This window comes from Odocoileus virginianus, chromosome 20 (assembly GCF_023699985.2).
Source record: "Odocoileus virginianus isolate 20LAN1187 ecotype Illinois chromosome 20, Ovbor_1.2, whole genome shotgun sequence".
Taxonomy (NCBI): Eukaryota; Metazoa; Chordata; class Mammalia; order Artiodactyla; family Cervidae; genus Odocoileus; species Odocoileus virginianus.
The window spans coordinates 9,749,836-9,777,287 of NC_069693.1; the positions used below are offsets into that span (position 1 = coordinate 9,749,836).

Genomic DNA, 27,452 nt, shown 5'->3' on the forward strand with positions numbered 1-27,452 from the left:
GGTGGCGGAGGAGCTGTAGTCCCTACGTGTTAAGTAGATCCCATCCAAAAATAAAAACGGCACACGCTTCCATAGTCTCTTTCGGTAGCCGGACTGGAACCCCCTCTGGTGACAGGCGCTCAAGGCGAGGACGCTTCGAACGCAGACAAGAGGTGTCAGTCCTCGGGTGTAAGGCTCGTGTCTGCGTGAGCAGCGGAGATTTATGTACCTATTGAGAAACTCGTGTGTGTGTAGACGTGTCTCCATGAAGTGTGCGTTTGTATGTCATTATTTAACTGGGTGACGGTGCTTATTTAAATGACGCGTGACTTTTGGATAAGCGACAGTTGTGTGGCTGTGTGGATTGTCACTGGAATTCTTGGCTCTTGTCTCTGCCGATTCCTTGTACCTCTCCCCTCACAGCCACTTGGCGTCTGTGGCAGATAAAGAAGGGAAGCCAGAATCTTAGCTTTAGAATGGAAGAATGGAGGACCCCATCAAGAAGACATAGATTGGATCACGAGATGAGATTTTCTGAAGCTGAATACGACCCCAAACAGGCTATTTGGGGAAGACCTAATGACGTCCTAGGAGTGGGTTTCCTCCTTGGAGGGTCTCCTTTGAAAGTTTCAAGGGGCCAGCTATGTTTCACAGCCACAGCATTTCCAAAACTCTGGCCCCAGAAGCCTGCTGTCAATTCCACAGATTCCACGCTAGACATCAGTGACCCCAGCCTTTCTCACACTGGGAAAGGTCAACGCTGTTCCAGCCTCCTTCCTACTCCCATCTGGTTGTTTATGGTGGACTGGAGGAGAGTGTACGCTTATGGAAGGGGGCGTGTTTTGTAAATGAATGTGCTCTCCAAGAAAATGCTGATGTTTCATGTTCACTTTCTCTTTTCCTAGTGGTGCCCTGTCTCTAAAAAATAGGATCCTGAGAGAGGAAAGAATATTTGTTAAACAACTAAAAGTTTAAGTTAAGGTGAGTTTGTGTTTCCTCATTCGTAAAACACACTTTAATTTTAAAGGCATATGATCCTTCTTTCCCTGGGGATGAAATATACTGTCTGATAGTAACATATCCGTAAGTCATAGGGCCATGCAGATTAATCATCCTTGTCAGGGTCCCCAGGCCCTTCTGTCTCTAAATTATTTAACCTGTGGCCTAACGTCAGTCCTGTGATCATGTTAGTTTTTGTGGCAAAAGTGATGGGATGTCACTACTGTGGTTCCATTTTATCATATAAGACTCCACTGTAGCAGACTGGAACTAGAGACTCACCTTGTGGGCTTGATGAAGTAAGTGGCAATGTTGGAGAAGTTCCTGTTGCAAGAAACTGCAGGCAGCTTCTAGGACCTGAGGGTGTCCTCCAGCTGACAGCCATCAAATATTTGTGGCCCTCAGTCATCTAGCCACAAGGATATGAATTCTGCCAACAATCTGAATGAACTTGGAATTGAATTCTTCCCAGTTGAGCCTCTGAATGAGAACACAGCCCAGCTGACACCTGTTTGTAATTTCGAGACCAGCCTGAGGAGAACACCCAGTGAAACTGTGTCCAGACTCCCAAGTCCACAAAACACTGTGAGATAATAAATGTGTGTTGTTTTAAGATACATTTATGGTTAATTTGTTATGGCAGCAATTGAAAACCATTACCACAGGAAAGACTGTGCAGACTGGAAGAGACTGAGGAGGAATAACAAACAGCCTGGGACTTCCCTGATGGTCCAGTTGCTAAGACTCTGTTCCTAATACAGGAGGCCCAGGTTCGATTCCGAGTCAGGGAACTAGATCCCACATGCCACAACTAAGTGTTAGCATGCCACAACTAAAGATCCCACATGCCACAATTAAGACCCAGTGCAGCCAAATAAATATTGTGGGGTGGGAAGAAATAATAGCCAAATGCAATGTGGGGTCATGTATAGGATCCTGGAAAAGAAAAAGGACATTGATAGAGGGAAACTGGTGATATTTGAATAAGATATGCCATTGATAGTATCTACCAGTGTTAATTTCATGGTTTTGATAATTATCCTAAGATGTCAACAGTAAGTTGAGGAATATACAGGAAACCCTCTGTACTACTCTTGCAAATTTTCTCTAAGTCTAAAATAAGTGGAAGTAAAAATTAAACCAAAAAAAAAAAAAAGAGGAAAATTTTGGCTGTCCCAAGATCATAGAGATATTTTCCTGTTTCTTCTTCCAGAAACTTTTTAGCTTTAGTTTTCACATTTAGGCATATGATCCATCTTGAATTTATATATGTGTGTGTGGTAGGATCAGGGTTAAAACCATTTTTCCCATACAGCTAGCCAACTGCTTTGGTACCATTTGTTGAAAAGACTATCCTTTCTGTTCTAATTTGCAGTTAAGACTTTTATTGTTTTTTTAAAAAGTGGCTATATATGTGCAAGTCTCTTTCTGGACTCTATTCTGTTGGTCTGTTTGTCAATCCTGTGTCAGTCCCACTGTTTTAATTACAGTAATTACATAATACATATGTCTTGATGACTGGTAATGTATATTTGACAACTTTGTTCTTTAAACTTGCCCTGACTGTTCTGGATTCTTAGCTGTGTGCTGTGCTTAGTCGCTCAATCATGTCCAACTCTTTGCAACCCCGTGGACTGTAGCCCACCAGGCTCCTCTGTCCATGGAGATTCTCCAGGCAAGAATACTGGGGTGGGTTGCCATGTCCTTCTCCAGGGATCTTTCCAACCCAGGGATCAAACCCAGGTTTCCCGCATTGTAGGCAGATTCTTTACCATCAAAGCCATTTCCATGTAAATTTAGAATGAGTTTTATTAATGTTCTAAAAAAAAAGCTCCTAATATCGTTTAGAGATACATTGAATCAATGTATCAATTTAGAGAAAATCGGTCATCTTAAAATTGATTCTTCCAGTTCATAAACATGAAATAAGTGTTCATTTCTTTCTTTCTTTCCTTAATGTTTTGCTTTCAGTCTATAAGTTTGTTAGGTTCATTTCAAAGTGTTTCATAATTTTCTTTTTTTTATACTGTTGGGATTTTTAAAATTTCATTTTCAATAACTTTATTTTAATATAATTGTTGTTTTATACTGTGACATTTTACTCAACAAACTTGCTAATAAATTCATGTATTAATTCTAATAGTTTCTAGAATTGAAAAAATTTTTCTATGTACAAAATCATGTTGTCTGCAAATAAAGATGGCTTTACCTCTTTCCTTCCAATCTTCATACTTTTCATTTCACTTTTTTCTCTTATGGTATTAGAGAGGTCTTCTAGTAGAAAGTTAAATGGAAGTGGTAAAAGTGGATACCCTTGCCCTGAGCTCAGGGCAGTGGTGCATATTTCACCTCCCAGTTTTATTCTGCTAGATCCCTTTTATCAAGTTAAAGTTCTCTTCCATTCCTAGTTTGAAGGGTTTTTATCATGAACTGATGCTGAATATTATAAAATGGTTTTTCTGCATTTAATGAAATGATTGAATAGTTTTTCTCCTTTATTATTTTTTAAAATAATTTTATGTATTTTTATTTTTGGCTATGCTAGGTCTTCATGGGCTGCACGGGCTTTTCTCTAGCTGCTGCAAGTGGGGACTACTCTTTGTTGTGGTGCATGGGCTTCTCATTGTGGTGGCTTCTCTTGTTGCAGAACACGGGCTTCCCTGATAGCTCAGCTGGTAAAGAATCCGGCTGCAATGCAGGAGACCCTAGTTCGATTCCTGGGTCGGGAGATTCCCTGGAGAAGTGATAGGCTATCCACCTCAGTATTCTTGGGCTTCCCTTGTGGCTCAGCTGATACAGAATCTGCCCACAAAGCAGGAGACCTGGGTTGGATCCCTGGGTTGGGACCATCCCCTGGAGAAGGGAAAGGCTACCCACTTCAGTATTCTGGCCTGGAAAAGTTCATGGAGTCATAAAGAGTTGGACATGCCTGAGCGACTTTCACTTTCACAGGGCTCTAGGGCACTGGGGCTCCGTAGTTTTGGCTTCCAGGGTCTGGAGCGCACGCTCAGTAGTTGTGGCACACTGGCTTACCTGCTTCGCAACACGTGGGATCTTCCTGTTTCAGGGATGGAACCCGTGCCTCCTGTATTGGCAGGTGGATGGATTCTTTACCACTGACCCACCAGGGAAACTCTGTCTTTTATTATTTAAAGTTGGAAGATCACATTGCTTGCTTTTTAAAAATTAAGTGACTTTGCATTTCTAGAATAAATCTCTTGCTTATACATATCAGTGGTCTCTTCTTGCTAATACTTTAATATCCTTGCATCTACATTCATGAGAAAGATATACTTTCCTTTCCTATAATGTCCTTGTCAGGTTTTGATATCATAATTATGGACCTCATGACACGGTCCGTTTTGGGGGTTTGTTTTCTAGAAAAGATAGTTTGGTTGGCATTTTTAATCCCTCAAGTGTTTGGAGAATTTGCCACTGAAGCCTCTGGGCCTGACATTTTATGGGAAGGTCCTTAATACAGATTTAATTTCTTTAATAAATCTAACTATATTCAGATTTTCCATTTTTTATATCAGTTTTGATATATTGTGTTTTCAAGAAATTTTTAAATTGCATCTACATTTTCAAGTTTATTGTCATAGAGTTCATAAAATTATGTTATCAATGTATCTGTTACCAAAATAATGTCTATAATATATGTAGTGATATCTCCTTTTATATTCCTGATATGGGCAATGTTTTTCTTGACAGTTTACCAAGAGGTTTATTAATCTTATCTTTTCAATGAAATAGCTTTTAGCTTTATTGATTTTACTCTTATGTTTGGGTTTTTTTTTTTATGCCATTTGTTTCTTTTAGTATGTTTTACTTTCTTTAGACTTGTTTTTCCTTTTCTAACTTCCAAAGATAGATCATTGTTTTTTAACCATTCTACTTTATAAAACATACATTTATGTTTAGGTGAAGGGGATCAAAGGGTAAAAAGAAAAGGAAAACATAAGTGGGCAGTCATTATAAATGCTCATGATATCTATTGGAGAAAATAAATTATGGATTTACTTGGCATTGCAGTAATTTGACAAAGTATTTTCATAATAATTTCACTACCAATTGATTTGCTATGACTTCAGTACCCCTAGTAATTATCAATGGTGATGAGATAATGAATAGTATTTATCTGCAGCATTTGTGAATACAAAACAAAAACAAAAATACACATTTAAAGCTAAAATATCTTTTGGTTTTTTATTGTTTTGTTTTTTATAATTTGCTTACTTATTCTTTTGGCTGCCCTGGGTCTTCATTGTTTTGAGTGGGCTTTCTCTAGTTGCAACAAGTCAGGGCTTCTCATTGCAGTGGCTTCTCATGTTGCAGAGCACAGGCTTTAGACACAATGGGCTCAGTGGTTGCAGCTTGCGGGTCTAGAGTGCAGGTTCAGTAGTTGGGGTGCACGGGCTTAGTTGCCCAGCGGCATGTGGAACCTTCCCAGACCAGGGATCGAACCCGTGTCCCCTGCTTTGGTAAGCAGATTCCTATCCAGTGGGCCACCAGGGAAGTCCTAAAAATGTCTTTGTAAGCACTGGTGTGATTACATCTCACAAGCTTTGATATGCCATACTTTCATTATCATTTAGCTCGAAATATTTCCTAGCTTTTTTGCACATTCATGCTTCCATCTAGGATTATTTTCCTTTTGCTTGACTTCTGTTGTTTAGTATTTCTTGTATTATGCGTCTGTTGATAAAAAATTCTCTCAGCTTTTGTTTAAAAAAAATAATTATTTCACCTTCCTTTCTGAAAGATGTCTTCTCTGGGGATAAGATTCAGAGTTCTCAGGGTTTTTCCTTTTTAGCACTTTATAAAGACATGATTCCATTTTTCAGGCTGCTAAAGATTCTGTTGAGATATGAACTATTTTTCTTGTTTATTTATAACAGATGTCTTTTTTAAAAACTACATACTTTTAATATGTTTTTCAGCTTTGTTTGTCAACAGTTTGGCCAAGATGTGCTTAGGTATGGATTCCATTATTTCAAGTGGTTAGGTTTACTGAGCTTTTCCATTTATATATCAAGATATTTCATGACAGTTGCACTGTTTTTGTCCATTACGTCTTCAAATAAATTTTCTGTTCTATTTTGTTTTAGGTGTTCAGTTCTACATTTTGGCAGTTTCTTGTATTTCTCTTATGTTCAGCTCTGTTCTTTTTTTCTCTCAGTATAAGATTATTGTTAATTTGACTTTATGTTAATTAAAACAGTTTTCTGCTGTTAAATCATCCCGTACAGTTTTAATTTTCAGTAATATATTTTTATAACTATAAAATATCCATGTGATTCCTTTTTTAAGAGTCTTAACCTCTATCGATATACTCCATTTTGCATTCCATTTTGTTCATCTTTTCCTCTCTTTTCTTTATCATGTTAATCATAATATCTTCAAATCCTTGTCTGTTAGCTCCACTGACTGGATTATCTTTGGGTTTATTTCTACTGAGACTTTTCTTTCTTGATTATCAGTAACATTTTCCTGTTTCTTTGCATTTTCATTAAGTTTTATCATATACTGGCATTGTGAATAGCGTATTATTGACACCCTGAAGTTTTTGTTGTATGGTCTCAACCCTGGCAGATAGGGCTGGATTGGGGAGGATCTACTCATTAGTGACTGGACAGCCCAGGCTGGGTACATGTGGTGTGACCAGAATTAGAAATAGGCCAGAGGGGTGTGTCTGGAACTGGCTTTGCTTCAGAGAGCCCCTGCTGTGTATCCAGCTTGTGTGACTTGTTTCCTCCGCATAAGAAAGGGTGTTTGGATTTGTCTGGGGGGTGTGTGTGTGTGTGTTAGTCACTCAGTTGTGTTTGATTCTCTGTGATCCCATGGACTGTAGACCACCAGGCTCCTCTGTCCCTGGGATTTCCCAGGCAAGACTACTGAGTGGGTTGCCATTTCCTTCTCCAGGAGATCATCCCAACCCAGGATTGAACCCAAATCTCCTGCATTGCAGGCAAATTCTTTACCAGCTGAGCTATCAGGGAAGCCCAGAATTGTCTGGACTCCTACTTACATCCCCTGACATGTGTTTGGGAGGGGAAAGAGTGGCAAGGACGATGGGAAGCAGGAATAAAGAAGAAAAAAGAAAGACTCTCATACTTTAAACAATTTTTGGAGTTCTGAGCTACGCTGGGTCTCAAAGCTTCTTTTTCCTTCCTCAGCTCTGGATTCTCTGGACTCAGTTCTGACTTCTCTGGACTCAGCTTCTGAGAATGATTGGCAGTTCTAAAATCATGGCCCCGGTAAGTGGACATCTCTCATTTCCTTCCTGAAATATTATAGTTTTAAATTCAGGTAATATTTTCATTCTTTACCCTAAAATCTTCTTCCTAGAGAAGCAGTATCTCTGAGCCAATTTTCACTTTTTCCCTTTACAGAGAATGATGTGTCCTCTCTGTTTGCTCCCTTTCTTTGAACTTGTTTTTCAGTTCAGTTCAGTTCAGTCGCTCAGTCGTATCCAACTCTTTGCGACCCCATGAATCGCAGCACACCAGGCCTCCCTGTCCATCACCAACTCCCGGAGTTTACTCAGACTTATGCCCATCGAGTCGGTGATGCCATCCAGCCATCTCATCCTCTGGTGTCCCCTTCTCCTCCTGCCCCCAATCCCTCCAAGCATCAGGGTCTTTTCCAATGAGTCAGCTCTTCTCATGAGGTGGCCAAAGTATTAGAGTTTCAGCTTCAGCATCAGTCCTTCCAATGAACACCCAGGACTTATCTCGTTCAGGATGGACTGGTTGGATCTCCTTGCAGTCCAAGGGACTCTCAAGAGTCTTCTCCAGCACCACAGTTCAAAAGCATCAATTTTTCGGCGCTCAGCTTTCTTCACAGTCCAACTCTCACATCCATACATGACCACTGGAAAAATCATAGCCTTGACCAGACGGACTTTTGTTAGCAAAGTAATGTCTCTGCTTTTTAATATGCTGTCTAGGTTGGTCATAACTTTCCTCTCAAGGAGTAAGCGTCTTTTAATTTCATGGCTGCAGTCACCATCTGCAGTGATTTAGAGCCCCCAAAAATAAAGTCTTTCAGTTTTTCATCAAATAATTTATGTATCTTGTATGAGTTCAGTCTTCTCTTAGGGGCAGTGTTGGAGCAGTGAAGGGGTAGAGTACCTTGAAGGAAATATCTGAGTTTCTCTTATTGGGTTTGTAGTTTAATTATATAAGAATGGTGGTCCTATTTGACCAGAAGAGGGAGAACTTTCTCCACTGTTTTCCAGGTAGATTAAGGGAGAGAGGTTGAAAGCAGTAGAAGGGTCCGACAGAGGATGAGATGGTTGGATGGCATCACTGACTCAATGGACATGAGTTTGAGCAAAACTCCAGAAGATAGTGAAGGACAGGGAAGCCTGACATGCTGTAGTCCAATGGGGTCACAGAGTCAGACATGACTTAGGGACTGAACAATAACAAAGGGTGAATTTGGTTATGAATGGTCTCAGTCTTAGTGTGGGATGACACCTCAGCTTTGAAAAGCTTTTAGGTTTGGGTTGAAATGGAATTGGTCCCTTCCTGGAAAGAGAGACAGATGGGGTTCTGGCTAAGGAATCACTGAGAAATGAATAGGGTTCTGAGGTCCATTTTGTGGTGGAAGAGAAATTGCTGGTCTTGAGTGATTCAGTATTGTTCTGGATCATTCTATATTAGTGTGTTCTAATTCACGAACCAAAAGTTCAATAAGAGATTGAAGGAAGATCATTGGGAACCACATCTGCTGGATAATATTAAACTGTGGGGAAGAGATTAGGATTTTTGTCCAACTGAAATACTATAATAGTATATATGTTATTATTAATAAATACAGTGAAAGTGAGAAATAGATTTAAGGGACTAGATCTGATAGGCAGAGAGCCTGATGAAATATGGACGGATGTTCGTGACATTGTACAGGAGAAAGGGATCAAGACCATCCCCGTGGAAAAGAAATGCAAAAAGGCAAAATGGTTGTCTAAGGAGGGCTTACAAATAGCTGTGAAAAGAAGAGAAGCAAAAAGCAAAGGAGAAAAGGAAAGATATTCCCATTTGAATGCAGAGTTCCAAAGAATAGCCAGGAGAGATAAGAAAGCCTTCCTCAGCGATCAATGCAAAGATATAGAGGAAAACAACAGAATGGGAAAGACTAGAGATCTCTTTAAGAAAATTAGAGATACCAAGGGAACATTTCCCGCAAAGATGGGTTCGATAAAGGACGGAAATGGTGTGGACCTAACAGAAGCAGAAGACATTAAGAAGAGGTGGCAAGAATACACAGAAGAACTGTACAAAAAATATCTTCACGACCCAGATAATCACGGTGATGTGATCACTCGCCTAGAGCCAGACATCTTGGAATGTGAAGTCAAGTGGGCCTTAGAAAGCATCACTATGAACAAAGCTAGTGGATGTGAGGGAATTCCAGTTGAGCTATTTCAAATCCTGAAAGATGATGCTGTTAAAGTGCTGCACTGAATATGCCAGCAAATTTGGGAAACTCAGCAGTGGCCACAGTGGCCACTGGAAAAGGACTGGAAAAGGTCAGTTTTCATCCCAATCCCTAAGAAAGGCAATCCCAAAAGATCAGTCCTGGGTGTTCATTGGAAGGACTGATGCTGAAGCTGAAACTCCAGTACTTTGGTCACCTCATGCGAAGGGTTGACTCATTGGAAAAGACCCTGATGCTGGGAGGGATTGAGGGCAGGAGGAGAAGGGGACGACAGAGGATGAGATGGCTGGATGGCATCACCAACTCGATGGACATGAGTTTGAGTAAACTCCGGGAGTTGGTGATGGACAGGGAGGCCTGGCGTGCTGTGATTCATGGGATCGCAAAGAGTCGGACACGACTGAGTGACTGAACTGAACTGAACTGAACACTTTAAGAAAGATTAAACCTGATGTCTATGAAAAACCTGATGTTTATATGAAAATGTAAATTTGTCAGAATAAGGGAAATCCTCATGATATAATCTGGCATATAATATACTTGTGTCTTGACAATAATGGATGCCCTTCTCCAATTAGATAAAATTGTTTGGATTCTTCTTTAGTCAAGAATCCCCACGTTGATTCTTCCCTGATGGTCCAGTGGTTAAGACTCCATGCTTCACTGCAGGGGGCAGGGCTTCCATCCCTGGTTGGGGAACTAAGATCCCATATGCTGCATGGTACAGCCAAAAAATAAAAAATAAAACATTAAAAGAAAAAATCTCCAAGTTTCAGCATGTGGAAATAATTTGGGCTGCAGTATAAATTATATGTTATCTTACTAGCTATAAATACTGGTATATCTGGAAAGTTGTTTAAATTTAGTTATTGATCTCTGTTTAAAAGTGAAATAGAGACTGATGGTTTTGGAAAACTCAGCAGTGGCTACAGAACTGGAAAAGGTCAGATTTCATTCCAATCCCAAAGAAAGGCAATGCCAAAGAATGCTCAAACTACCGCACAATTGCACTCATCTCACATGCTAGGAAAGTAATGCTCAAAATTCTCCAACTGAGGCTTCAACAGTATGTGAACTGAGAATTCCAGATGTTCAAGCTGGATTTAGAAAAGGCAGAGGAATAGGAGATCAAATTGCCAACATCCATTGGATCATTGAAAAAGCAAGATAGTTCCAGAAAAACATCTACTTCTGATTTATTGAGTACACCAAAGCCTTTGACTGTGTGGATCACAACAAACTATGGAAAATTCTTAAAGAGATGAGAATACCAGACCACCTGACCTGCCTCCTGAGAAATCTGTATGCAGGTCAAGAAGCAACAGTTAGAACCAGACATGGAACAATGGACTGGTTCCAAATTGGGAAAGGAGTGCGTCAAGGCTGTATACTGTTACCTTGCTTATTTAACTTTTATGCAGAGTACATCATGTGAAATGCCAGGCTGGATGAAACCAAGCTAGAATCAAGACTGCTGGGAGAAATATCAATAACCCCAGATATGCAGATGACACCACCCTTATGGCAGAAAGCAAAGAGGAACTTAAGAGTCTCTTGATGAAAGTGAAAGAGGAGAGTGAAAAAGCTGACTTAAAACTCAACATTCAAAAAACTAAGATTTAAAAAAAAACCAAAAACCTAAGATCATCACAAGTCCAAGTTCGATGCATGAAACCGGGCACTCAAAAGCCAGTGTACTGGGACAACCCTGAGGGATGGGATGGGGAGGGAGGTGGGAGGGTGGTTCAGGATGGGGGACACATGTACATCCATGGCTGCAATGTATGGCAAAAACCACCACAATATTGTAAACTAATTAGCCTCCAATTAAAGTAAATTAATTAATTTTTTAAAGAAAAACTAAGATCGTGGCATCCGGTCCCATCACTTCATGGCAAATAGATGGAGAAACAATGGAAATAGTGAGAGACTTTATTTTCTTGGGCTCCAAAATCACTGCAGATGGTGACTGCAGCCATGAAATTAAAAGACACTTACTCCTTGGAAGGAAAGTTATGACCAACCTAGATAGCATATTAAAAAGCAGAGACATCACTTTGTCTACAAAGGTCTGTCTAGTCAAGGCTATGGTTTTTCCAGTAGTCATGTATGGAAGTGAGAGTTGAACCATAAAGAAAGCTGAAAACTTTTGAACTGTGGTGTTGGAAAACTCTTGAAAGTCCCTTGGACTGCAAGGAGATCCAGCCAGTCAATCCTAAAAGAAATCAGTCCTGAATATTCATTGGGAGGATTGATGCTGAAGCTGAAGCTCCAATACTTTGGCCATCTGATGCAAAGAACTGACTCATTGGAAAAGACTGATGCTGGGAAAGATTGAAGGCAGGAGGAGAAGGGGACAACAGAGGATAAGATGGTTGGATGGCATCACTGACTCGATTGACATGAGTTTGAGCAATTGGTGATGGACAGGGAAGTCTGGCGTGCTGCAGTCCATGGGGTCGCAAAGATACATGACTGAGCAACTGAACTGAGGCACTGTACTTCAGATACACTAATTTATTTATTCTCTTCTAACCATGTCATCGGAGAAGGCAGTGGCACCCCACTCCAGTACTCTTGCCTGGAAAATCCCATGGACGGAGGAGCCTGGTAGGCTGCAGTCCATGGGGTCAGGAAGAGTCAGACATGACTGAGCGACTTCACTTTCACTTTTCACTTTTATGCATTGGAGAAGGAAATGGCAACCCACTCCAGTGTTCTTGCCTGGAGAATCCCAGGGATGGGGTCGCACAGAGTCGGACATGACTGAAGTGACTTAGCAGTAGCAGTAGCAACCATGTCATGATCTTTAACTTCAGCTTACTTGTTTTTATCATATATCGTCCCCTGCTGCAACTCAGTATTTCATCTTGAATTTTTTTTCCACTTTTACAAATAATACATGGATCTGTCATTTCAGGTGCCTCTTACATTCAGTGATGTGTCCATAGACTTCTCTCAGGAGGAGTGGGAATGCCTAAATTCAGATCAGAAGAATTTGTACAGAGATGTGATGTTGGAGACTTACACTAACTTGGTATCACTGGGTAAGGACGTCTACCTGGAATAATGTAGAATCTGCTGTCTGGAATATCCACTTTCTTTACTGTATATTTTATGCTCTGTGCCAAGACACTCACAAAATTTCTGCTTCATACTCTCAAAGGACTATTTTGGGCTTTGTTAGATGGAAACATCACAATATGTTCTAGTAGCTGAAAAAAAGCAATGTGGTCAGATATAGGGGAACAAAGATGTCAAGGGCTTGAAATTAATTTGTAGAAATAAAACAGAGTTTTCTTATTCATGGTTATGTGCTTGGGTTTCATCCTAAGATAAAGACAAACCTTTGGAAAAATTACATAGAGATCCATCTGGTTGTGTTGTTGTTTAGTCACTAAGTCATGTCTGACTCTTTGTGACCCCATGGACTGCAACACATCAGGTTCCTCTGTATTCCACTACCTCCTGGAGTTTGCTCAAAAATATGTCCATTGAGTTGGTGATGCTATCTAACCATCTCATCCTATCCTGCCCTCTTCTCCTCCTGGCCTCAACCTTTCCCAGCATCAGGGTCTTTTCAAATAAGTTAGCTCCTCACATCAGGTGGCCCAGGTATTGGAGCTTCAGCTTCAGAATCCGTCCTTCCAATGAATATTCAGGGTTAGTTTCCTTTAGGATTGACTGGTTTGATCTCCTTGCATGCCGGGGTCCAGCCTTGGCAGGATCCAGGGGGTACCCTCAGGATGAACGGCGTCGGCGAGAGAGAGAGAGAGAGAGAGAGAGAGAGAGAGACGACACGTGAGACCAGCCTTGATAGGGCCAAATCGGTGTTTTACTTTTTGACAACCCGTTTTATTCCCTTTCACAGAACGTTTTCAAGGTACAAGATGCTTACTCATGATTACACAGGGTTAGCATTACATCATTTTGATTTTTTAGGAAGAGCAGGATTTTTTTTTGCTTTCTAATTCTATAGTAATTTTTAGCACATGATCTTCTGGCCTTGAGGCTATTAACATTTCACGCCAGTCAGGTGATTGTAAGCCTATTTTCCATTTTTTATGGTGACTCTAACTGAAAGGTAACAGGGTCATAGGGAAATAGTACAGAGTAGAATTATATTCTTGTTAATACAAAAATTAATCTTTCTGCAAAAGTTGTCAGTTGCGTTTATCTAAGAAGTTTACCCCACACTGACTCTGCGACTTTGGTGAGGCAGCTTCTGCCTAGCACTCCTGACTGACAATTACCATCTCATTGTTACCACACTAGGGCTAAGTCCTTATTTCTCTAGATCTTTAACTATATTAACAATGGTTTCTATAACACAACCTTAGCACATTAAAAGCAAAAACACAGCAAGCAAAACACAGCAAGCAACTCACAGCAAGCAAATTTCAACCCAATAACCACCTATAGAATAATTTTTCTTATGTTTTCTAATAGGACTCCTTTACCCCTTAAAAAGGCTCTACGTCTATTAGGGCTTTTATATAATCAGGTTTTTTATGCTATTTTATGATTAGGATATTATAAGCAATCATGCATATTAGTACCAAGGGCATAAATGCATTTAGCTAACAAACTACCAGCAAAGGAGTTTAAATTAAAACACTCCTTTCACCCTGAATAATCTCATAAAATACCACCCCCTGGGAAACTTATTGATTAAAGTTCTAAATTGATTCTTATTTGGGAAGAGATCGGGGAAGGCCTTCCTGCCTGTGTCAGAGAAATTAGGGAGTAGTCCATTGAGGCAGGCATCAGAAAGACAGATACCATCTTTAAGGTGAGCGCCGGGGGCAGCTTTTCGAAATCCCTGAAAACCTGATCTGCCTTGCCTGCCAGGCTTTCTCCTCGTGACCTTGTCATGGGTGGGATCTTGTGAGCTGGCTTTTCGAAACCCCTGAAAACCTGATCCGCCTTGCCTGTCAGGTTTTCTCCCCTATGGCCTTTTTAGGGGTAGGGTCTCGTGTGTTGGCTCCTGGCACTTGCAGTCCAAGGGACTCTCAAAAGAGTCTTCTCCAGCACCACAATTTGAAAGCATCAATTATTTGGAGTTCAGCCTTCCTTATAGTCCAACTCACATCCATGCATGACTACTGGAAAAACCATCTGATAGAAAATACTAAAATGTAATTGATCAAGACCTACTCATAGATTTTGATTCACTCAGTCTCAGTGGATATCTAAAGGTTAGTATATCCACAAACTGATCATGCCTTCTTTAAACCATTACTATAAAACTTCTCACTGCTTCCTTCAGGTTGGTACATACAGTCTTGAGGGTTTAGCCCACTGTAGCTCCTTTTGCCTGGCAAAGAAATAAAGCTATTCTTTATAATAAATAAACAAAATAAAAAGGTGGGGAGGGTAGTATATGTAAGAAATTCCTGTGGTAATTCTGATGCACAACTGAGAACCACTAATTTTTTTTCTTTGCCTACTCACTAATGTTACATTCTCATGTGAACTTTCATAGTTTTCTGAGCCCATCATGCCTTTAAAAAACTATATCACAGTAATTTAGAATTTTATGGCCTTTTACTTCTAATGGGTTTACTTGTCAATTTTATTATTCTTACTATATTTCCCCCTGTACTGGAAAAATAGCATGTGTTCATTTTCTCATTTTCTTTCAGACTTTGATTTCACAACTGAGAACAACAAATTATCTTCAGAAAAAAGCAGTTTTGAAGTAAATCCATACCATTGGGAGACAGTGAAAAGTAAAACCTTCAACCTTATGGGGTTTATTTTCAGAAATGACTCACAGAGCAGAAATGAATTTGAAGGACAACAGGCATCTCAAGTGGGACATTTTAGTCAAATGATATTCCAAAAACATATATCTCTTCCTCTGCATCAGAGAATTCACACTAAAGAGAAGTCATATGAATGTAAGGAATGTAGGAAGGGCTCTAGAAAATATTCACATCTTACTGAAAATCTGAGAGACCATAGTGGTGTGAGACCCTATGAATGTCGAGAATGTGGAAAGGCCTTCTTAGTTCTCCAGCATTTTATTAGACATAAAAAAAGTCACACTGATTTGAAGCCCTATGAATGTAATGGATGTGAGAAAGCCTTTAGGTTTTATTCACAGCTTATTCAACATCAGGTAATTCATACTGGTGTGAAACCCTACGAATGTAAGCAATGTGGAAAGGCCTTTAGACGTCATTCTCACCTTACTGAACATCAGAAAATTCATGTGGGTTTGAAACCCTACAAATGTAAGGAATGTGGGGAAACTTTTAGGTTGTACCGACATATGTGTCTCCATCAGAAAATTCATCATGGTATGAAACCTTATATCTGTAAGCAATGTGGAAAGGCCTTTGGTCATCGTTCAAGTCTCTATCAACACAAGAAAATTCATTCTGATGAGAAACCATATAAATGTAAACAGTGTGGAAAGGCCTTTGTTCGCAGCTATCTACTTACTGAACATCAGAGAAGTCATACTGGTGAAAAGCCTCATGAATGTAAGGAATGTGGAAAGGCCTTTAGTAGGGGCTCAAGCCTTCTTAAACATAAAAGGATTCATAGTAGTGAGAAACACTATGATTGTAAGGAATGTGGGAAGGCCTTCTGTAGAGGCTCTCAACTTACACAACATCAGAGAATTCATACTGGTGAGAAGCCCCATGAGTGTAAAGAATGTGGGAAGACTTTTAAGCTCCATTCTTACCTTATTCAACATCAGATCATTCACAGTGACTTGAAACCATATGAATGTAAACAGTGTGGGAAAGCCTTCAGTCGTGTCGGAGACCTTAAAACACATGAGTCAATTCATGCTGGGGAGAAACCTTACGAATGTAAGGAATGTGGAAAAACCTTTAGACTTAATTCTCAACTAATTTATCATCAGACAGTCCATACCGGCTTGAAACCATATATATGTAAAGAATGTAAGAAGGCCTTCCGTTCTATATCAGGTCTTTCTCAACATAAGAGAATTCATACTGGTGAAAAACCTTATGAATGTAAGGAATGTGGTAAGGCCTTTAATCGCAGTGAGCGACTTATTCAGCATCAGAGAATTCATACTGGTGTGAAGCCACATAAATGTAAGCAATGTGGGAAGGCCTTTACTCGTTGCTCTCAACTTACTCAACATCAAAGATTGCACTTTGGTGAGAAACTCGTAATGTAATGAAAGTCAGAAAGCCTTTAGCCTTGACACATCCTTTAATATTATCACTTTTCTACCACCTAACTATGTTATGCTAAAGCTTATTATTTAACATAAATATAAATGCTTGGAAGGGTGTCTGGCTCAGAGTATTTGCTTACTATTAATAATCATTCTTTAATGATAATTACTAGTATTGTTATAAATTCACATGGAAGGAAGACCTTATGAGCATTTAAAAAATCTTCCTATCATCAATCATCCATATTTCACGTCAGAGCATTAATTTTGCACAAAATCTCATAGAGTGTATTAAACAGGAAATTTTTTTATTCAGAGCTCATCCCCCTGAAGATGAATAATGGGAAGAAACCCTATGCCTTTGTTGAATGTTGTGTGTATAGCTGTTGAAAAATTACAAAATGGCTTGAAGAAATTTTCTTACAGTAATTTCTGTAATACAGGTGACAGACAATTCATATTCTCTACAATTCATGGAGATTAGAGATTAACAGTTGGGTAGCCAAAAGAGAGGTGTGGACTTGGCAAAGTTTTCCTCAAGTATTTGAAAAATTTCACATTTACATGAATGGTACAATGGTATAATGAAGGTTTGTTTGCCTTCCACCTAGAGTCAGTGTATTGCCACTCTCTAAGAATGTACATATATTCACAGCTATCATATTTATAACATATTGAACATATATACATATATATGTTATATACTATATATAGTATATCATAGTGCTGTGCTTTTTGAGTAAATGTTTCAGGTATCGCCTCACCTCTAAAAAAAATCAACATACAACTCAAAAATACAACTCCTAGATTTAAAGATTATCTTCTACATGACTGTTAGGCCATTGTCACCTAAAAGACATTAATACTAGACCTATAATGTTGTATAATCAGTCCGTTTACAGATTTCTCCAATTACTTAAGAAGTGTCTTTCAAAAGTGCTTTTTCTAAAAGCTCAAACTAAGGTCATATTTTTTATGATTATGGCAATTGAGGCTATTTTGGTCAAGAACTTATCATCTACCTATTTTGTGAGTTAAACTCTTTGAAGACTCAGGAGAAGTACCCATATAATGTTGCCCATTCTAGATTTGTGCTAATTTTTCTTCAGATAGGTTTGTTTCTCTAACCTTCGCATTTACTGTGAACATTATGTCTAGAGGCTTGACTCAGTATCAGATTAAACATTTTTGACAAGATAACTTCATAGACAATATTGTGTACTCAATATTTTGTCAAATAACAGGGGGCACATAAGTGAAGCTATGTTTAATCTCCTGATTCATGTATTGACCACCAGCTCTCTGCATTGCATCAGTTATTTTTCTTTTTTTTTTTTTTTTTTTGCAGTTAAGAAGTAGTAATCCATAGTCACATCAGCAGTCCACTTGGAAATTTAAAGTCTTTTGTATTTTAAAGAAATTAAGACCAAAAAGCTCTAATCTTTATTTACTCATATATTTACTTTTTCACATGATCTTCATTCCTTCCCAATGATCTAAATTTCTATTATCAATTCCCTTCAGCTTGAAGAACTTAATTTCTTGGAGTACATGTCTGCTAATGACAAATTTCTGAATGTTGAGCTTTAAGCCAACTACAGAGGATGAAATGGATGGATGGCATCACTGACTCGATGGGCATCAGTTTGAGTGAACTCCAGGAGCTGGTGATGGACAGGGAGGCCTGGCATGCTGCAATTCATGGGGTTGCGAAGAGTTGGACATGACTGAGCAACTGAACTGAATGACAAATTTTAATTGTTTCTTACTGACATTTCTTTGTTCTTTATGTATTCTTTTCTTTGCTACTGAATTCTGCGTCTTGTTTTATATTTTTCTGCTTCATTTCTGAAGACAAGTCATTTTTGTCTTCATGCTTCCAAGATTTTCTCATTACCTTCAGTTTTCAGCTGTTTAAGTATGATGTGCCTCGGTATGGTTTTCTTGGTTAAGTATGATGTGCCTCAGTATGGTTTTCTTTGTGTTAATCCTTTTTGGATTAACAGGGATGATTTCCTTTGGGATTGAGTGGCTTGATCTCCTTGTTGTCCAGAGACTCTCAAGCGTCTTCTCCAGTACCAAAGTTCAAAGGCATCAATTCTTTGGCACTTAGTCTTCTTTATGGTCCAACTTTCACATCCGTAAATGACTACTGGAAAAACCACAGATTTGACTATACAGACCTTTGTTGGCAAAGTGTATCTGTATCATCGCCTGTTAATTCTGTTTCTCTGGAGAACCCAGACTAATGCACACAAAAAAGAAAAAAATCTCAGCTATGCTGGGGCTCAGCAATTATGCCATCCATTGAATGTAACCTATGGAAGTTGTTTGAAGGAACTCTTAGGGGAAGGGATCCAGCCTAATGATACTTAAATCACAACTAAGCTTTCAGGGAAAGGGAAATGAAGTGCACATCTAAGAGTGATGCTCCCGCACCTCTGACCTTCCAGTTCCTCTCAAAGTCTCCAAGCACTTTCCCTTCTTGATGTTGGTTCACAAACTCAGGAGTTTCCAGGTGAAATTCAAAACTGACCCATGTACATGGAGGGCAACAGAATAGGCAGACCACTCCAAATTGGTAGGTGGCAGGGCAAATAAGCAAGGGAACTTATGTAGGAGGCTTATCTTGGGCAGCTGCAAGCTGTTTACAGAGAAGCCTTAAATGAGTTCAGTCACATTTACTGTCCAGATGGTCTTCACGTTAGCATCTCAAGGCTGCATCCTTGAAATGGCTCCTGGTGTGAGAATATTGGGCAGACTGCACATTCCAAGGAAGTGGGTTAGGGAGGAGTCTCCAATTGCCAGGGTCCAGCTTTCAGGTCAACCAGTGGTCACGTCCTTTTGATGACCTCTTCCAATAGCCTCCATCTTTTAAAAGGCTGTCAGTGGGACCCTGCACAGCCTTTTGTTAGAGCACCTCCCAGTCCAGCACTAATGTCCACATAATACTCATTTGGAGGAGTTCCATGTTGTGAGACAACCCCACAAAGTAACACCTGTTTATCTGCCCATACCTTTTATTTCTTTGTCAAATTGTGCTCACATGGTGGGGGTCACATTTTCAGGAAGTCTGTATGAAACAGAAACTTCTTTAACTTTGGATATTACAAAGCATCTTAATGTACAGAATTCTGACACATTTTCTCCCTTTTTCTTGTAATTTTCTCCACAACTATTCATAACTATTCATGGACTGCGTGCTGCAGCCCATGGGGTCACAAAGAGTCAGACATGACTGAGTGACTGAACTGAACTGATTCATAAACAGACATATTAGTGACAGTCATTCTGCCACAATCATCATAAGACTCAATTTGTTGTTTAGTCACTAAGTTGTGTCTAACTCTTCTGCAAACCCATGGGCTGTAGCCTGCCATGCTCTTCTGTCCATGGGATTTCCCAGGCAAGAACATTGGAGTGGGTAGCCATTCCCTTCTCCAGGGGATCTTCCCAACCCAGGGATTGAAACTGCATCTCTTGCATTAGCAGGCAGATTCTTTACCACTGAGCCACCAAGGAAGACTCAATTTAAATAGTATTAATACATGATAATTTACTATTTTTAAAAGAAATGGATGTAAATTTATAAATTCACTTGGCAACTATGAGCATGGTTATAGGAAAGGTTTATATTTTTCTATTGGCTGACATCATGGAGATATATTATCTTTGAAATGATTAACTATTACTCAGCTACCCCGATAAGGTAATAGAGGGAAGCCACCTATGTTGTTATGAGCCTGGTAGCTTATACTGTTTTCCCACAATTCTTCCTTTACCATCTGCCCTTGGCATGGTTCACCCCTGCCTCTGTTAATGTTGGGCTTGTCCACTTGTCTAATCAACAGAATGTGAGCTGATCAGGACGGTTGTACAGACTTTAAAGATGTTTTGGCTCATCATTTTGTGCTTCTGCCATGGACCATGAAAAGAACATGCCCAAGAATCTGCTGGCCAAAATGAGACATCAGAAACAGAAGGGGAGAATAACCTTTATAACCACGTGAGTTATTTCAAAAATCACCCCCTTCTAAGAAAGCAACTGGAGGTTGTTCCATGGGAGCAAGCAGAAAACTAGAAACTCAGTGTAGGAGAGAAGTGAAAAGAATCTCTAATGTGATGGTGGTGGAGATCACAGTATCTCTCATGTCAGGCACAAAGGGCAACCAGCCCAGAATGGATCATATTATATGACTCAATATACTTCCTCATTGCTTCAATCATTTTGGTTCTTTTAGTTTCTGATGAGTGTATCCTAACTGTGTTAAACAACTAAAACTTATGGATCATACTGGGAGATGGAGATGCAAAGACAAAGCTGATTCCATCATAGGCATCAACCAGCTCCTTGTCTAGTGGAGGGTAAATGCACACACAATGGCCTAGGTGTCAAATCCTGTCCTAGAAATTGTGCAGATACTTTGTGAAACTGTACACACCTAATGCATCCAATGATGTATGAGAAAGGAGCGAAGAGATACTGAAAAATTCAAATGGCCAACAGACAATCAGAAAACTGGAAATGTGAACCACAATCATTACAATCAGGTACCACTGTATACCTACCACAGTAGCAAAATATGTACATACATTTTTTAACTGATGATGCCACATATCGTCAAGGATATGAACACACACTGCTGTTGGGAGTGCCAGCTGGTATATTTGTTTGGAAATCTATTAATATGTAGGAGAACTAAACTTATTAAAGCTGAACATGGACATACCCATAAATAAACTCAAGCAAATCTACTTCACAGTATACACAGAAAGAAATGTATATACTCTGAAAGACACGGCTAATTATAACAGTCCTATAACGCATTCTGACTTCCCAACACGGTATCTTCCAGAACACATACTGAAAGATTTTTAATTAGGGACTATGTTGGAATACTCTTTTTATGTGGATCTTGGCTGGTACTATGAAGATTCCTTAAAGGAACTGTGCTGGATATTCAGTGAAATTGTTGTGTCCTAAGTAGAGATTCAAAGACAAGAAAATCAACAGATTAAACTAGAAAAGTGATCAAGGACCTCCAATTCAAAACAAAACAACCCAATACAGTCATGCAATTTTAAAGAACAGGTAATCGCAATACAAAAACAAAAAAATACATTCTAAAAGAAAATCATCATATAGTCTTACTCACGAGATGTAAAAATTCTAAATAAAATAGTAGTAAGTGAAATCAAATAGTGCATCTAAAAACACACACACACACACACCCAATGGCTAACCTGAGTATACCTAGAAACAGGAAGAAGTCAAAGAGTCTGTCAGTATAAATAATTATCACAGTATAACAAATTAAATACAACTGCAGGAGATAATAAAATGGCATTTGATAAAACTCAGGAGCCATGCCTACTTAGACACAACAAAGATATTTACTCATAAGTAAGAGAAAACATTAGAAGGCAACTGAGAGTACGATACTGTCATCCTGTCATAGCTAAACAATCAGACTTGGTGACTGAAATTTCCAACTTTATCATCTCTTAGTTATGGTTGCGCCTCCCAATGCAGTTTCACACCCTCAAGATGTTAATAAGTCACGAGAATTGGTATTTCCATAGTGAAGTTTGAGATATGCCAACGTAAACACAGTTGAACCATTTTCTTCACTACTCTTTAGCCTTTTGATAAGCTGATAAGGTACTTTAGGTGGTTCCTTAAGAGGGTATTTTAGAAGATGCTGCTTCATAAGCTTCTTTAATCAGAGAATTAATTTCCTTTGTTTCTGAAGTACTATTAAGCACTGGTGACTTCCGAGACCTACAATTTCGGAAATGGTAGGATAAGGTGCTATCACCATATCTCCTAGTTAACATGCAAATATGGTACCCAGGAGAAGTAAAATACTAACTGGTGATGATATATTCTATTAAAACACTCAAAGTATTCTGCTTTGTGTTACATTTGATTATTACAATTATGTGGAATAATGCTGTCAACTACTAGACCACAAACGAGTGAACAGAGATATCATGGATGGCCTATCTGCAAAAATGGACATAGAGGTGAGGTGCAGATTAAAACAATGACCAAGATGAACCACAGACATTTGTCAGTGCAGTTCTGATGTAACTGATTTTTGGAAATCAGTCATTTTTAAAGTGTCAAATCCTGAGTATATAAACATTCTTTTATTTCATCATAACTAATATGCTTTCATGCCGGCACTAAATCATAACAGCCACCCAGATGAAAATGAAAAGTCACCAATTTTGAGATGCATTCTGATTCACAAATATTAAATTCTTCTTAGAATTAAGTCATTGTGTGTAATTTCCTACTCTAAAAGTCACACAAATCTTAAGATGAACTATCAGAATGAATTAAACTTATACTGATTCTTTTTTTTTTTTTTGGTCAGTTAGCCTATATTTCCATTTAAACCAGAAAGTTTCGGGCTTGAATATTCCATAAAAATTATTTTATTTTCTACTGTGCAATCTTACATCTGGATTCTGCTTATTGGTGTTTTACTTAAAAATTTTGCATTTACCTGGGTCAGGAAGTTTCCCTGGAGGAAGGCATGGCAACCCATTCCAATATTCTTGCCTGGAGAATCTCCATGGACAGAGGAGCCTGTCGAGCTATAGTCCATGAGTTCACAAAGAGTTGGACATGACTGAAGCAACTGAACACGTATGCATGCAAATTCAATTAATCTAGCTTTTGCTTTTTGGAGGCTATCTCCATTTAGTTTTGTTACTAGATATATATGTTATCCAGATGAGATAGCAAAAAAATTTTTTTCCTCTTGAAATTGATACCTAAGAAGATGACAATTTCCAACTATTGTTTCTAAAAAAGAGATCTTGGAGCAACTTTTTTCAGTCTTTTCCTTTGCTTATTGATCCAAATATGTTTAAATACATTGTGTTGCCTTAAATTAAAAAAAAAAAACAAAACCTCCATATCTCTAATTATATCTCTTTTCTTATTAATGATTCTACAATGTTGCCAACTTTCTTGACTTCCTTATTCAGATTTACCAAAGTCTGATGAAGTATACAACATATATATCTTATGAAGTATTAAGTATTCTGCTATTCTAATCATTGTCCGACAAGTGAAGAATTTCTTATTCTAATTAAGTTACTTTGTGACTTGTCTCCTGTTTTAAAAAGTATGAATGTTGTCTCTCAACTTATAGAGGGAAGGACAAACTTTTCATTTTAAATTTCCAACCATTCATTGATTGATACTTTTGTAAAATATAATGATAATGTTATGGCAATAGCAAATTTCTATAAAAGTTTCCAAACATTTACTTTCACTTTCTGCATTTATCTCATGATTGACAGGCGATGATTTTATAAACTGGCAAAATGTCTCTGGACAATAGTTGAAGTAGCACTTGTCTAAAGGCCTTCCTACAATTCTAATTCAAATGGCTTCTCATTAGGATGAATTCCCTGATGTATTTTAAGATGTTTACCATGATTACAAGTCTACCCATACTCCTTAAATTCACAGGATTTCACAGCAGTATGAATTCTCTGATATGCAAGAACCAAATTAAATTTAGAATCTTCCCATATCCCTTAAAGAGTTTCTGATGAGCATAATTTTTCCAACACTTATGAGACTTTGTACTATGAATTAAAGATCTTAAAAAAATAAAGATCTTTACATATTTCCTAAAATTAAATGGCTTCGCATCAGTATAGATGTTCAAGATCATACAGAAGTCGAAAGGCCTTTTCTTAGTCCTCATTTTCAAAATATTTCTCACTAATATGAATTTTCTGATATCAATTATCCATACACAGTTTAGGGTTTTGCACATTCCCTACATTCAAAAGGTTTCTCAAGAGTAAGACTTCTCACATTAAGTAAGTTGTCTATACACACACAAAAACACATTCTTTCACATTTCTTCAGTCACAGTTTCACCAGCATCAACTGCCCCATTTGAATAGGCTGTCCATAAAAAGGCTTCCCCACACTCTTTATATTTGTAGGGTTTATCATTATTATTAATTATTTTATGTTGAACATGGCATGCACCACAAGTAAAGGTCTTCCCAAATTCCTTACATTGATGAGGTTTCTCACCAGTATGAAATCTCTGATGAACACTAAGTTGATAGTCACTATCAAAGGTGTTCCCACAGTCTCTACATTCATAGTATTTCTCACCAGTATGAACTCTCTCATGTTTAACAAGGCTTGAACCCCAACTAAAGGCCTTCCCACATTCCTTACATTTAAAAGGTTTCTCACCCGTATGGATTTTCTGATGTTGAGTAAGGTGATAGCCACGACTAAAGGTCTTTCCACATTCTTTACATTCATAGGGTTTCTCACCAGTATGGATTCTCTCATGTTGAACCAGACTCGAGCCACAATTAAAGGCCTTCCCACATGCCTTACATTTATAGGGTTTCTCACCAGTATGAAATATCTGATGTCGAGTAAGTTGATAGCCACTACCAAAGGTTTTTCCACATTCTTTACATTCATAAGATTTCTCACCAGAATGAACTCTCTCGTGTTTAACAAGGCTTGAACCCCAACTAAAGACCTTCCCACATTCCTTACATTCAAAAGGTTTCTCACCAGTATGGATTTTCTGATGTTGAGTAAGGTGATAGCCACGACTAAAGGCCTTTCCACATGCTTTACATTCATAGGGTTTCTCACCAGTATGGATTCTCTCATGTTGAACCAGACTCGAGCCACAATTAAAGGTCTTCCCACATTCCTTACATTCGTAGGGTTTCTTGCCAGTATGAAATATCTGATGTCGAGTAAGTTGATAGCCCCAACAAAAAGCCCTTCCACAAATTTTACATACATAAGGTTTCTTACCAGTATGGATTTTATGATGCTGAGTAAGTTGATAGCCACGACTGAAGGCCTTCCCACATTCTTTACATTTATAAGGTTTCTCACCTGTATGAATTATCTCATGTTTAGCAAGGCTTGAGCCCCAAAAAAAGGCCTTCCCACATTCTTTACATTCATAAGATTTCACACCAATATGAATTTTCTGATGTTGAGTAAGGTGATAGCCACGACTAAAGGCCTTCCCACATTCTTTACATTCATAGGGTTTCTCACCAGTATGAATTCTCTCATGTTTAACAAGGCTTGATCCCCAACTAAAGGTCTTCCCACATTCCTTACATTCATAAGGTTTCTCACCAGTATGAAATCTCTGATGCACAGTGAGTTGACAGGCACTTAAAAAGTCCTTCCCACATTCTTTACATTCAAAATGTTTTTTAGCCATATGAATTCTCTCATGTTGAACAAGTTTTGAGCCATGACTGTAAGCCTTCCCACATTCCTTACAAATGTAGGGTTTTTCTTGATTAGGAGTTCTTTGCTGTGCAATAAGAGATTCATGCTTTTTGTAAGTGGGCATTTTTTCATAGCTGATTATCACTTGACTGAAGAATCTCTCTTGGTGTCCCTGGAACCCCTTGAATCTGCTCTTACACTTCCAGTTATTTTTGAAAATGGATGCCTCAAGCTTAATGGTTTTATCTCTTTCCTTTATCTTCCACTGGGAAAAATTTATTTCAAAAATGTCCTTTTTTGAAAATGTATTTTTTGTCTCATATGTCGACTCCAAATCTGAAAGAAAACAAGAAAACCACATTTTATTCCCTTTACCAGAAAAAAAAGTCCTTTATACTAGAAGTAAAGACAAATTGAAAATAATACTCATAAGTGAACTGAATCAGGAGACTTAGTGAATTCCTAAGCACAAGCCTCTCTCCTGTCCAACAACAAATTCAGTTGTGATTTTTCAACTCTTGTGATCTCATCATGTTCTTTTTTTTTTGGCCTTTTTAAAAAGTTTATTTAAAAAAAACAATAAAATTTATTTTTTATTAAAGGATAATTGCTTTACAGAATTTTGTTGTTTTCTGTCATCATCATGTTCTGATTTGACAGTTTTCTAGAGGACTCCATAAAGGTCATTTTAACAAGTTCCTCATCATCTTCCTTGGTAAACAGTCTCTTAAACTAAAATGTGCCTTTCCACCAATCAAGTCACTGGGCAAGGATATTATGATCTGAATTCAGGGCTGCTAAAGAGAGTGGAATTTGTGGTTCAAGGTTTATCAAAGGAGAAGCCATGCAAAGGAGCCCCAGGAACCTATGTTGCGGTTCTCCCTTGAATCTGTAACCAAATGTTATGCATTCACAAGGTGCCTGGGGCATTGACTAAAATCGGAGATTCTAGAGGTTGCACACTGGAAGTCAACCCAATTCAAATGGAAAGACCTCAATGAACACCCCCAAGCATTTACTTTGAGGCCTCTCAAAAACCATATATTGAAAGTAAGAACCATACCCTGGAGCAATAGTTCTCAAACTTTTTGGTCTCAGTAGACTCTTATACTCTTCAATATTGGTGAATCCCTTGCTTGCGCATGCGTAAGTATATCTGCAATACAAAGTATACAAATCTAGTGTTTTTGCCTATTAGTGGCTGTTTAATACCTTGGTAAGCTAATAAATGGTGGATGAATACTGTGGAAATGATTGTGGGAAGTAATTTTAATCAATAATTGGGCACAGGCCTAAACTGCATTGACTATTGCTATTTTATTTAATAATTTCTTATTGTTTTGTATACAGTAACATTTGGGTGTAAAGACTGTTTGTATATCCAAAAGGAAGCCAGTATTTAAACTGACCAACCTAATATTACAATTACTTTGAGATGACCAAATGTAAACTAAGAGGAGTGCACTTTTGTACAACTTAGCCTCAATAAGTAGTTCAACAAATTTGAATTGAACTTGAATTATAATTACTTGGTATTTGAATGTTTTGTTTAAGGCTCAACAGTGATAGTAAATGAACAGAAGTTTAACTTCTTTTTAGATG

At 38.4% G+C, this 27,452-nt stretch overlaps 2 protein-coding genes across 9 annotated transcripts in view; one reads left to right on the plus strand and one right to left on the minus strand.

Moving 5' to 3' along the window:
• ZNF404 (zinc finger protein 404) lies at positions 1 to 16,701 on the plus strand. 6 transcript variants are annotated; one of them, XM_070450739.1, is made up of 6 exons: positions 1 to 168; positions 885 to 960; positions 5,919 to 5,954; positions 7,155 to 7,235; positions 12,341 to 12,467; positions 15,066 to 16,701. In XM_070450739.1, exons 4-6 carry the CDS (start codon positions 7,206 to 7,208, stop codon positions 16,583 to 16,585), a joined length of 1,677 nt encoding a protein of 558 aa, XP_070306840.1. In that variant the 5' UTR covers positions 1 to 168; positions 885 to 960; positions 5,919 to 5,954; positions 7,155 to 7,205; the 3' UTR covers positions 16,586 to 16,701. The 6 variants fall into 6 exon arrangements, with proteins under 6 accessions (XP_070306840.1, XP_020748860.1, XP_070306839.1 ...); XM_020893201.2 differs by lacking the exon at positions 5,919 to 5,954 and having other exon boundaries at positions 1 to 204; XM_070450738.1 differs by lacking the exon at positions 5,919 to 5,954 and having other exon boundaries at positions 1 to 185.
• ZNF283 (zinc finger protein 283) overlaps positions 15,161 to 27,452 on the minus strand; it is a 24,628-nt gene continuing 12,336 nt past the window's right edge. For 2 of the 3 annotated variants that reach the window (XM_070450729.1, XM_070450730.1), the window contains exon 4: positions 15,161 to 26,186. In XM_070450729.1, the coding sequence (XP_070306830.1) occupies positions 24,472 to 26,186 (1,715 nt within the window). In that variant the 3' untranslated portion in view covers positions 15,161 to 24,471. The remainder of the gene's footprint in view (positions 26,187 to 27,452) is intronic. The other variant, XR_011482086.1, reaches the window with a different exon arrangement.

Coding starts and splice junctions, on each gene's coding strand:
- ZNF404 (XM_020893201.2), top strand. CDS start 7,206: ATGATTGGCAGTTCTAAAATCATGGCCCCG. Junction 7,236..12,340: donor GTTCTAAAATCATGGCCCCG/GTAAGTGGACAT, acceptor CTGTCATTTCAG/GTGCCTCTTACATTCAGTGA. Junction 12,468..15,065: donor CACTAACTTGGTATCACTGG/GTAAGGACGTCT, acceptor ATTTTCTTTCAG/ACTTTGATTTCACAACTGAG.